The 13294-nt window shown below is 39.0% G+C and overlaps 1 protein-coding gene across 4 annotated transcripts in view; it reads right to left on the bottom strand.

The window, feature by feature from the left end:
* Positions 1–5398, bottom strand: part of PBX1 (PBX homeobox 1) — a 334057-nt gene extending 328659 nt beyond the window's left edge. For 3 of the 4 annotated variants that reach the window (XM_044001860.1, XM_044001863.1, XM_044001861.1), the window contains exons 1-2: positions 4761–5398; positions 1291–1364 (exon numbers count right to left, since the gene is read on the bottom strand). In XM_044001860.1, the coding sequence (XP_043857795.1) occupies positions 1291–1364; positions 4761–4951 (265 nt within the window). In that variant the 5' untranslated portion in view covers positions 4952–5398. The remainder of the gene's footprint in view (positions 1–1290; positions 1365–4760) is intronic. The other variant, XM_044001862.1, reaches the window with a different exon arrangement.
* Positions 5399–13294: the final 7896 nt, after the last annotated feature.

Here is a 13294-nt window from a genome sequence, read left to right as displayed (position 1 = left end):
GGGGATACAGTGCTCAAAAGAAAGCTACACTGTGTGCCCTCCCTCTATTCATTCCCCCTCCCCCTTTTATGTGTAACTATCAATGTATATCAACCGGGCATGCAATCATATTTATTGTCACTTTCATTCATGTCATGCCCTTGCTTATATGGTTTAGATATGAATTATTGACTGTTATGCTCCTTGTTGTAAAAATATATAAATAAATAAAATGTCAGGTACTTTGCACTGCACTAAAGCAAGAGAGTCAGGTTGAAGAAGAGCCTCTTCTTTTCCATACCTGACCCTTCAGTACTTCCCCACCCCCAAACCCAGTTTTCAAGCTGCCTCCTTAATTCCTGGGTCCTACTAGGTATGAATTTGGCCACCTCTGAAAATCAAAGGACTGAAATAAACAAACAATAGTATTTTGCTAAATGCCCTGCCCCAGCATCTGTTGTTTAAGAACACCTCTGATTGATGCCTGCTATTTTTTAATTGTTGCTTTTAAAATTTAAATGCCCTCCTGGGATGCGCTATAAGTGCTGTTAGTCCAAGGTTTGAGGTCTAGAAAGTAGGAAAACAACAGAATAAGTACTCTTGTGTCATTATGCCCTCCTAAACCCAAGGATCTCCCTGCCATAAAATAATATTACCCTAAACTAACCAATCACCTAATCCGATATTGAGGTTTCTGCAGAGAGATTTGACAAGACACCCTGGGTTGGCTTTCCCAGGAAGCAGCTGATTTGGGCCTTTTAATTAGGTGAAAGGAGCGAAAGGAAAACTTTAAAAGCACCCTCATTCTTAATAAGATACATTTTACTATCAATCAAAACATGTTCTCCCCAGGAAATGGACTTTCACTTTCAGAATGCCTTTCTCCAAAAGATTCGCCATTTTAATACATTTCCCCTCTCAGGACTCATGTTTTACTCCCAATTTCAAGAAAGCCAGAGAAACGGGAAGGCAGAGGGGGTGTAGAGAGGGGGAGGTTTTCACACTGAAAGCTACATGCTCACTCTCTATGCAAATTTGTTGCATTTTTTTTTCTACAGGCAGTCCAGGATATTCCCATATGTTGAAAAATAGATTTAATTTGGAAAGTAACAATGCCCAGTTCACATCCTTTATTGGGGAAATCTAGTACTTAAATAAAGGGTACTGTATAACTGATTTATTTTTTAAAAAAAAAAACAACCTGTTTTAAAAGAGAAAATAAGATTGCCTCTATCAGAGGGCAAGAGGTTAGCAATGCCATTTGGCCAAAGAAAGAAAGAAAACGCTCAAAAGGCTAGAAATCCATCCTACCTGTTTTTTCTTTGATTTCGCACAACACATTAAACAAGGCAGGCTTCATTCTGTGGCAGTTTAAAGCGTGTTTCCTGTAAGAAAGAAACAGCGTTATAGCAAGGCAGCTTTAGGTGAACTTTCAAGATCAAATTGCTGATAATGCACAGGGGGGAAAGAAAAATTCCAAACGTTTAGCCAAAATTATATCCTAAGCATAACTCTGTGGCATGCTCCAATTGTTTTTATGACTTAATGTACAGAGTCCCACCACGGAAAAAGAAATCATGTTAATTAAGAGAGGGAAAGGAGGGGGCTTAACTACAGAACAGAATGAACCTAAATTATGCCTGTTTATGAATAGTTTTTAAAAAGCAGTTGCAATAAAGTGGCCTTCCTAAACCAATACTTCTATGGAGGGCAATTAACACAGGCAAAGCCAAATGTATGGGTTAATAACCCTGCCCAAGCTCTACTTCTTATTCAACATCCACAGCTTTAAGGTCTTTCTTTTTCTTTCCAAATTGAATTCATCCGTGTGTTCAAATTCATTCTGCAGACACCCCCTCCCCCCACATCCTCATAAACATAAGATGCTTGAAAGGTCTTCTGAGCAGAACTGTCAATTTATAAAATTTCAGTCCCCAAGTTAAAGACTATGGAAATGCATTGCCAGAGGCAAACATACACATATGGGGAATAAATTCATTTCTCTATGTTCACATTATACCTCTTGTGCACACACAGCTTATTTGCAGGTGTTGAAATTCAATTATTTACAATTAGGACCTTGCACACATTGGGGGGGGGGGAAGAACCAATTCTGCCTTGTGGACTGGTTCTTTGCTTGGTTGTTTTTATGCTCAGCATGAACTTGAAAATTAAAACAATATCTTTCCTCTATTTTTCTATGTAATCACTCATAGCAGAAGGATTTTTTAGTGGAAACAAAATATAGCATACTCAGCCCATGAATTAAAGGACTTTTGTTTACCAACCAAAATTAACACATAAAGATAAATATAAGCCTCCGGCGCTCAAAATACATGCAATTTTTTTTTAAATCCCTTTGAAAGTTAAAAAAAAATAAATATGCAATTAAATCAACTCTTTCCTCCTAGAGAAACGAACCCAGAAGCACGTTGTATATTCACTGTGCAGAAGTCCCACTGTCAGACAGTAAAAGTATCCAAATGAGCATGTCTTTGTACCTAAAACCTATACTATCTATTGTACATGTTTCATAAATAATAAATGCCCTTGGTCAAAGAATGAATGAGAAAAAAGGAAAACTGGACACAATTTATACTATTTACTAAAGACACTCCTTATGCTTAGCAACCAAGGAGGAAGTAGTAAGGTAGCAATTTCAACAACCTCTTCTTGGTAAGGGATGAAGGGAAGGGAAGAAGTGAGTGTGTCTTTCTGCAGGTATCAACACCTTTTCATTTGTTTCTTCAAAATGTTTTTAATTGTACACATATCTGAATAAAAACAAAAAATATTTGCACAGTTTTACAGGGTTGGCAATTACACACCCTGCCTATTTGATTGTATGTGTGTGTGCGTGTATGTGTAGGGGAGAGAAATGGGGAGACGGATTTTTTTTTTCCATCCCAATATCAGATCTAAGCTTTCTTGCCCCATTTAGTTCATTGAAAGTGGTGAACTCCAAGCTGAGTTTCTCCCTAGTTACCTACATACATATATCCACACATGCATACATACATACATGATGAGAATATCAGAAAGATGTCTAGGATCCACTCATTTCCTTTCTTCCCTATCTCAAACTTAATAAAGTAGTTTATTGGTATGTGTTTTTCTGAAACAATGTAATAAAGCAATTTGTCCTAGCTCAGAATATAAATGCTAGTGGGAACTCTTACCACACCTACCATCTTTTCTTCAGATCATAAAATTATAAAAGGCACCAATGAATTCTATAGAACTACCCCCCCCATCATTCCTTTTATATTTGGTGAAGGGTCTTTAAACCTTCTCAACTTTTCAACAGCCTCTACGTCCCCCTACTTCTGAGTTACGTGTTGCATGTGCTTGCAACTAAAATAATACAATAATTCATTCAATCTATGATTTTTTGCTGTTTCTTATCCAACTATCATTGGAAAATTCTCATTTTCTCAAAACATCATGTAATAAAGCTTCAAAATAACCAAGTGATTTCTTTCTTTTTTCTTTTTCCTTTTAACAAATATTCTTCAAAAGGTTTCCAAAGTAAAAGAAAAAAATAGAAGAAGAAGAAGAAGGATACTTCCGTGACTGACTGCTTTTCAAGTCTGGACAATCCCATAGACTAAGTGGAAATTAGACATCTTTATTTTGTTTTGTTTTGGGGGTGGGTGTTATTTTATCCCAGGAGTTTGGGACAGGAAAGCTTTTGGTCCAGGTTGTTGGGCATTCTGTTTTTATTTTGAAATCCAGTTTCCTAAGATGCCAGAGGAAGAGATTCCAGTTCCTTGGCGCTGATTTAAGTTGAAAAACTGCACTTTTGCTCATTATATTTCCTCAAGGAACATCCCCAAAGTGTGGGGAGTCAACACACAGATAATCCAACCACGGTCTCAGTTATGATTTCTAACATCCTATCTTCAGGTGCTCCAGGAAGGAAAGAGCAATCTTGATTTCTGTGTATTATTATTGTTGTTGTTATTATGATTATTATTAACATAAATAGATGGTTAATGTCAGCGCAGGGAAACTGACTCAAATTAGAATTCAAAACCCAAGTGATTTTTCCCTGAGTCTTAGAAAACTGATCAACAGATCTGCAAGCAAAATTCCATTTTTCTCCTTTCCACGGCCCATTTTTCCCCCTTAAGAGAGAGCATTAAGTATATGCAAAATATTCTCTGGATAGCTGACAACTACTGACAAAGAAATACCCTGTTCCACACACAGAAGGGAGGTCGTGGGGGGAAGGGAAGGAAAAGAGAACATGGAAATTAGATTTTTTTTTTCTCCCTTGAGTCATTGAAGAAAATTTTAAAAAAAGATCTGAATTAGATAACTTATAATTTAGCAAATAAAAGTGTTCTTGGGACATGTTGTCCTGTAATGTGGGGGGTACCCCACAGGAAGATAGGGAATGCTGTTCCAAACTTGACAATTCTGCCTTCTGTTTGTGACTTTTTTTAAAGGCAGTAAAAAGTGCTGAGGGCCGTGGTGTGATCAGCTGGCAACATTATCTGTGTGCCTCGGTTTATATGTTCATATACATACACACACATATAATATGTATACAGACACATCACGGCATGGACGATTACACTTTCAATAACAACACTCTTGCAAATCTTACTCCTCCGCCATGTAGTTGCTCCACAAAACGGGAAAAGAAATAACCCGAAAAAGAATGCGCTGTAGTGATTCAAATCCCATTGTTCCCTAAACCCCCTCCCCGAAGGAAAGAAAAATAAACAAACAAATAAAACCATCCAAGAAATGAAAAAGAAAAGCCTCAATCTCACCTGGCCTGCGCCTCGTCCAAACTCTGGTCTGTGATGGTCATAATTTGCTGTAAAATGTCTCCAATGTCCTGCTTTCTCCCTCCCTCTCCCTCGGTCCCTCCAGCCCCATCCTGCAAGTGTTGGGACAGGCCGGGGTGTCCTGCCATCCCCACCCCAGCATGGGAATGCATCAACCTGGGCTGATCATCCATCTCCAAAGGCAACAGCAGCCCCTGTTTCCTCTTCTCCTCTGCTCGGCTCCTTGGAACTACCAAGGCTTTTTATCGTTCAAGCTGTCTCCAAATCCTTCTCAGAATAAAAAGGGGGGGGGGGATACCAAAAAAAAATCCCTTTGCCTCTTTTAGAGGATGGTGGGAGGATGGGGAGTGAGGAGAGGAAGGGGGGGCGTGAAAGGGTTGCAGGGTGAGGGTGGGGATGAGGGCTGATGAGGAAGGGTGTTGACTCCAAAAAGCAAGAAAAATAAACCACCTTCCCACTTGGTGAAAAGAAATCAGAGCTGGATTTTGGGTTGTTTTTAGTCCCGGCTCCTTTGCAAAGCAGAAATGGGCTCTCAGAGCTTAAATCTGTGGCTTAATCCTTTTGCAAATATGCATTGATCTGGAGAAAAGAGAGGAAGGCAGGGGGATTGCAATGCAAACTTTCCCCCCCCACCCCCCGCCGCCCCCCACCCCCACCCCCAGCCAGAGTGATCTCAAAGGGGGTGGGCTGTTGCAAAAGCCAGATCTCCCCCAGCAGCGGCAGCAGGCAAAGCAGAGAGCCTCCCTTCCTCTCCGTGTCTCTGCAAACTCCAGCAGCCCCTTCTGCCTCCTGCTTTTGTTTAGCTCAGGCTCAGGACTCCTGAAACTGACACAGAAAACCACAGCCGGAGAGGAGGAGGAGGAGGAGAAGGAGGAGGAGGAGGAGGAGGAGAAGGAGGAGTGGGGAGGGGGTGGAGGGAAAGCGGAGGGGGGGGAGGCGGGGAAGCTGGGAGGCAGAGGGAGAGAAAAGGAGGGGAGGAGGGAGACTGGGTCCCCGCCCCCCTGCCCTGATTGGCCATCTGAGAAAAGACGAGCCCCTCCTCCTCCCTACTTTCCTCACATCGCCTCCTCCTCGTCCTCCTTCTCCTCCTCCTCACCCAGCACTCTGTCAATCAGAGTTCAGAGGTGGGCTGTAAAGGAGGCTGAGCTTACAACCAAGTCTCCGGTCCTTAAAGGTGCCACTAGTATAATAGTTCCAATTCAATTAGGCAGTTTCCACTTTTCCCCCTTTTAGAAGACGTAGGTTTTACCAGGTTCTATTACAGGACGTGGGAAGGACGTGCGTGACTTTACTTAACTGAAAGCGGATCAAAGCAGCGTGAAAAGACCCGGGACTCTCTTGGGTAATGGTCCCCCACCTCGCCATCACCCCTCAGCCATAATGTTTTAAAACTCGCTTTTGCTACATCCTCGGAATCCAGAGGGATTTCTTAAGACTCTAGTTTGACAACACTGAACAAGAGCAGAAAGAACGAATAGCGATTCGAAATAGCCAGATGGATAAAAGCAAATGTATTGAGGATTTAGTCACAATAACAAACAATAGGCTTGTGGCATCAGAAGTAAATTAAAGATAATCAAACTAAATAACGCTGAAGAAGCAAAAATTTTAACAAGGCAGATTCTATCAAATGAGAAAAATTCAACTTTTCTCTCCATCCATGCCTCCCTCCTCCCCCCCCCCCACTGGAAAATTAGCTCTTAGAATTAGACTCTCATAGAACACAGTTAAGTGGCATTTTGTATTGGAGATTTACAAAGTACTTTCCTCACAAAATCTCCATGAGAGTAATGCAAATAGAGTAATTTATGGTGAAGGGAAAAGATCAGTGATAAAATAATTTGTCCAATGTGACCCAGCTGGTTAATACTGAAGCCAGCAATGGAATCAAAATCCTTTCAGTCCCAACTCCAGAGTTCTTTTCACTCCACCAAATACTTAATAAATATTAATAAGGAAATAGGTGTTGAGTCTGGTACTAGGTACTTTTTTTTTAAATGTGGTCTTGTAAAGTCCAGTTGTAGACTGGAAAGAGGACAACAGATTGAGTGTCTCTTTACCTGTCAAGGGACAATAACAGCAAAGTTATTTAGCTACCCAAAGCCTAAGTTTCCTTATCAGCAAGTAAAGATAAGAATTGGTGCCAAGTAGCACTTGCTAGGTGCTTTGAGATCTTCAGATGAAAAAAATGTTATTCTTAGCATCAACCCATTACCCAGTCTCCTTCCCACTCATTAGCACAAAACAAGTTTGGCAAGATAAGTGGAGTGGGTAATTATTAAGGCATTCCTGAGCAGCTTTTAACAGGCTGCTTGACAGGACAGGACAATGGCATAAAGGCATGAATATGATTTGTAATTACAAAGTCATATTATTAACAACTATTTGATTAACACATATGTATATAGTGATTTATAAGCTGTCGTAAAAATCAAATCCTAGTGAAAAGTTAAACCACAATAATATACCCTCAAATCATACAATTATATTGATGATATGCAGCCAAGCAATTTACCACAGACCCAAAGTCAAGCCCAAGTCTAAAGAAAATCAGGTTAAGACTAAGAACTTCAAGTTATAAAGACATTTAAGCCTCACTGTAATGCAATCTTGCCATAACAGCTTGATTACATTCTTTGATCCTCACAACAACCCTGAAAAGTAGGTGCTATTATTATCCCCATTTTAAGGATGAGGAAACTGAGACAGACAAAAGTTGAGAGACTTGCCCAGGGTCACAATGCTAGTATCTTAGAGCTGGATGAGAGTCCTTCGTGTTCCAGACTTAGGACTGTATCTACTGTGGCTTAATCCTTTTGCAAATATGCATTGATCTGGAGAAAAGAGAGGAAGGCAGGGGGATTGTGATGCAAACTCTCCCCCCCCACCCCCTGCCACCCCCCACTTCCACCCCCAGCCAGAGTGATCTCAAAGAGGGTGCCTAGCTGGTACCCAACTTCCCCTATATAGACATCATAGATCTTTCTCATATTCAAGTATAATTACTATAAATCAAACCCAGATCTTCTGACTCGAAATCTCTTACTTTTCCCACTATGCCAGTTGATTCCATTTATTCTACAAATAATTAAGTACAATTATTAATTAATTTAAAATAAAATCATTTTGTTGGTGGTTTGGTCTTTTCTGACTCTTTGTAACCAAGTTTGGAGTTTTCTTGGAAAAGATACTGGAGTGATTTGCCATTTCCTTCTCTAGTTTATTTTACAAATGAAGAAATTGAAGCAAAAAACCTTGCCCAGAATCCCATAGCTAATAAGTGTCTGAGACCAGATTTGAGCTTAGGAGGATGAGTCTTCCTGACTCCAGGTCTGGAACTCTTTCTACTTTGACAAGTAACTTCCTCCTCCTCCTCTTCCTCTTCATCATCACAATCACCACCATCACCACCATCATCATCACCATCATCCTGCAAAGAACTGTATTAAGTGATGTGGGGGATACAAAGATGTACATAGGCCCTGTCTTTGAAGAGTTTTCAATTCAGAGGAGACAAGCCATGTATACAATAATCGAGTATCGTGTTAAAGGTACCATAGGGATAGTACAAAGTGTAGGAACCTCTAGGGGACTCCATATGATAACAAGAGGAGGTGAGTACTTCCAGTTGGAAGGTTAGTGAGGGTCAGATGTTGAATCTGTACCTTGAAGGATAGATGGATTGCATAGCTGGAGTGGGGGGAAATGACATTCCAGGCAGGGAGAGTGATTCAAGAAAAAGCCAATCACCTGAAAAGAAAGCACCAGTGAGAGGATATGTGAAGGAGAGTACTTGATCATGAAGCTGGAAAGAGAGATTTGAGCCAGATAATGAAGGTCTTTATATACCTGATTGGTGAGTTTGTATTTGGAATATTCATTTTCAGAAAGACCTCAATTCAAATCCTAACTTAGATGTTTACTAATTGTGTGAACCTGGGCGTGTCCCTTCATACTTCAGATTGTCAACTTCCTCATCTATACAATAAAGGGGTTGGATTCAATTTCTTTCATGGTCTCTTCCAGCTCTAAAGCAATTAGATTTTGGTTATTCTGAAAATATGATCCCATCTAATATGGTATGGTGAAAATGCTGATATATTGCAAACTAGAGAACCCAGACTTTAACCTCAACTCTACCATGTATGAACTGAAGGACTTCAAGGCAGTCAAAGAGCTGGAATATTGGTTTCTCCATGCAAAATGAGGGGTTTAGGCCTCTAAGATCTCTTCTAAATCTAAAGTTATGATTATATTCAATAAAAGATATATAGAGAAAAGAAGGTAGGAGAGAAGACAAGAATGAAGAGAGGAAGGAAAGGAGGGAAGGAGGTGGGGGTGAAAGAAGGAAGGAAGGAGAAAAGAAAGGAAGGGAAAAAAGAGGATAGAAGAGAGGGAGGGAGAGAGGAAAGGAAAGAAGGAAGGAAGGTGCTAAATAAATGCTTGTTCCCTCCATCCAAGGAGGATGATGAGAGCTGCTAATGGTTTTTGGCCTGAAGAACAGCGTGATCAAATGGGTACTTTGGGACAATTAACCTGCAAGTGCCATGTGGAATTGACTAGAACAGAGGGATACCAAAGCCAAGAGAATTAGTTAGGAAGATATTGGAACAGTATAGGGAAAACATAAGCAAGAATAGTAGGAATACAGAAAATAAGGGACCAAAAGGAAGAACCAACAAGATAATTAATTAGCTGTAAGAAGGAATAAAAAATGACTCTGAAGTTTCAAACTTGGCTGAGAAGAATGACAGGACTTTTCAAACATGATAAAATGTCCCTGTCCTAACTTCAAAGAAATCATCACAACCATACAATGTTAGATCAGTTGGCCTAATCACAAAGGTTTTTAGGTAAATTGGATAGGTGCTAATTATATGTCCACAAAGCTCTTCGAAGATGTATAGATTCATAGATCATTAGAACTAGAGAGGACCTGAGAGAATATTGCCTTTTCAAGTCACCCTCCAGATCGAAATGTATTATCCTATTCTAAGAGTAGTGTTTTGCATCCTCAGAATGCCTCTAATGGCAGCTCCCTGTAGAGAGATGCTGCCAACCCTCCTTCCTGTTTCCAAGAGTTGTGATCAAATGTCTGGTTCTGGTCAGCTAACTATGTGGTGAATAGAAGGTCCTTTGATTGTCCGCAAAGGCATTCAAAAAGTTCTGTCATCTTGTATCACTTCCTCTTTTACTTCAGTGTTCTTAGGGGACTTTGGTGACCCTTGATCATAGTATCATGTTTGAAATTTTTGATGGTGCCTTTGGCAAACTGGCATTCCAGACCAGGTTTGCACAGTTCAATATTGATGGCTGCAAGGCATGAAATTATGAGAACCTCCTTCAGCAATTTGGTACTCCAGAATTCAGGTTTTCAGTTAGCAGAACATCGAAAGACCCCGAGGATCAAGGAGAGACATTAAGAAGTGACCTTAGGAACCCTAGTCCATTAGTAGTTGAGATGATTACTCATCTGCCATTGATGTTATTTTTGGACATGATTTTGTTGGGACTGATGCTATGTAGGAACTGAGCAGAATTGAGCCTACTCTCTATAGAAACGGAAGTTGTATAGGAGAGATTATCTCATGCTTTATTGAAAAGGTGGGAGGTATTTGTACTTTGTTATTGCTATATCTTTCAAAGAAATATTTCTTTGTGAAAGCTACTCAATGTTAGGTGGTTCATTGGAACTGAGGTATTAACTGCATAGCCCCTAACAATGAGAAGAACAGTGACGGCTAGAGCCTGTGGTAGTAGAAAAGAGACATCCCCACCCTTCAGGCTAAACTAGCACCTTGAAGGGAGATGTAAACAGCCTGGCTCAGAGAAACCATTGTCCAGACCATACTTGATAAACTATAATCCTATAATATTAAGCCTACCCTTTCATTTTATAGATTGTCTTATGTTGTCATACAACTAGTCAGATCTAGGACCTGGATGACTATTAGCCCAGTGCTCTTTCCATTACAAACTCTATTGAATTTCAATGACTCTGCTGTTGTTACCATTATTCAGGGAGAAAATGAGAAAAGCAACTACCATGGAATCATTAGTTTCTATTGCTGGCAAATCAATCTATCCAATTCAAGAGAAAAAAATCTCCACTACATGTTGTGGAGACAGAAAAATTCCAGTATATTGCATTTCTTTAGTATTTCATACTTTTCAAAGGGTTTTCAAATTGTTTTCTCTCATTTGATCCTCACAAAAACCCTGTTTGTTAGACAAAATGGATACCCTTTGATATCTCACTTTCTACTGGTTCCTTCATTGCTACCTATGCTTGTACTCAGGTCTCCTCCGTCATATATATATATATATATATATATATATATATATATATATATATATATATATATATATATATATATATGATGGAGACCTGAGTAGAAGTGATCTATGGCTATATCTATACATCTATATCGCTATATCTATACATCTATATAGCTATATCTATACATCTATGTAGTTATATAACTATTTATCTATCTATATATCTCCATCTTGATCTCATCTCTATCTCCATCTCATTTATATATTAGTTCCCAGCAATCTGGCTTACAACCTCATTACTCAACTAGCACTTCTCTCTCCCAAGTTACCAAGAATAGTTTACTTGATCAATCTGATTTCTCATTTATCATGTTTACTGATCTAGGAGTAGCATTTTAAAATGTTACCCATCTTCTCCTACTGGGTATTCTTTGCTTTCTGGATTTTTATGATATGGCATTATATTGGTTTTCCTTCTACCTTCCTAACCAATACTTCTCAGGATCCTTTGCTTAATCATTGTCCATGTACTTTTGTACATTATTGGTTTTACTTCAAACAGGGGAGTACTGTTAGATATTTAATAACTGAATCTCTGGGGAGGAAATGAAAAGGAATGTCCACACAGCACACTTTTAAATACAATATGCATTATTAACATAATTTCCATCATGTCTTAAGTCTAGATAATTTTAATAGCATGTAATTTTTCCCAGGTGCATGTAAAACAATTTTTAACATTTTTAAAAAAATTTTTAGTTCCAAATTATCTACCTTCCTCCATCCCTCCCTCCCCATCCCATCATTAAAAAGTAAGCAATTTGATATAGGATATACATGTGCAATCATGCAAAACATATTTTCATATTAGTCATGTTATGAAAGAAAATACAGACCAGCACACACCCCAATAAAGAAAATGAAAAATAGTATGCTCAATCTACATTAAGACTCCATCAGTTCTTTCTATGGAGATGGATAGTACTTTCCACAAAGAATTCTTTGGAATTTTCTTGGGTCATTGCATTGCTGAGAATAACTAAGTCATTCAAAGTTGATCATCTTGCAATATTGCTGTTACTATGTACAATGTTCTCATTCTGCTCAGTTTACTTTTTATCAGTACCTGTGAGTTTAAGTCTAGACAATAAAAAATGATAGATCAAGTCTTCATTTGTAGCACTGACCAATTTTAAAGATATAAATAGACTGAAAATTTAACAACCTGTTCTTGTATGGTAGTTTGAGGTGACTCCAGCATATCACTGACCTCCAATCATCTGTCTTAGACCCTCTTTTCTAGTGAAACTTCTTTCTCCTCTCTATTAATGATTTCATAAGTAACCATGAATTCAATTGTCATCTCTTTGAGAAGAGCTCCCAGATCTATATATCTTGATATTCTGGGCTGGGTCTGATTCAATCAAGTTCCCTATTTTAAGTTCTGTATTGGAAAAAAAAGCAAGGCATTCATAGAGCATCAACAGTTAGCAAAAAGAGATTAATTTGGCCATAGCAGGATTAATATATTCACCAAGGATAGTCATCAAGTATATCTCAGGTTGATTCAGCAGGGTGAAGTACCTTTGCCCAAGTTGCTTATCATGATCCACCAGCTAAAAAATCATAAAGGATGCCTGAAATCCCTTCTATCTGTATTCATTCAGGTGACCAGCAAGTGATGTCAAGAGTCAGTACCCTCAGTCAGTAACATCTAAATGATGGTTTCAATACCTTTTAAGGAAAAAAAAGTTAGCCTAGCTTCCATGAGGGGAAAATTTAGTGTAGACTTACCCAACTTTATTCTTTCCTTGTAAATCCTTACAGTTTCTAGATGACCTTTTCTTAATGACTGCAGGGCTCTTACTGGTCAACCCTGACTTCTGATATTAAACAAGTCTGATACACACACACACACACACACATACACACATACACACACACACCTCCCACACATACTTACATACATACATATGTATATACATACATATAAACACAGAAATATAACAAGAAAAAAAAAACAAGCAATCTAGCAGCTTCCTGTGAAGGAATGACTAAATCTTAAAGAGTCTCCAGAAAGCTAACTCCATGTGATAATGCCAAAGCTTTATATTTAATTGTGGGTCTGCTGGAGAGATACTGTAGGAAAGCTCTGCCATGAGGAGAAGGCATCTGAGGCCAAGCCATGTGGCTTGAAAGGTCAGCTCCTTGGCGTCAGGAAGTGACATTTGCTCATG

This window comes from Dromiciops gliroides, chromosome 4 (genome assembly GCF_019393635.1).
Source record: "Dromiciops gliroides isolate mDroGli1 chromosome 4, mDroGli1.pri, whole genome shotgun sequence".
NCBI lineage: Eukaryota > Metazoa > Chordata > Mammalia > Microbiotheria > Microbiotheriidae > Dromiciops > Dromiciops gliroides.
This window is presented reverse-complemented; position numbering and strand designations above follow the sequence as displayed.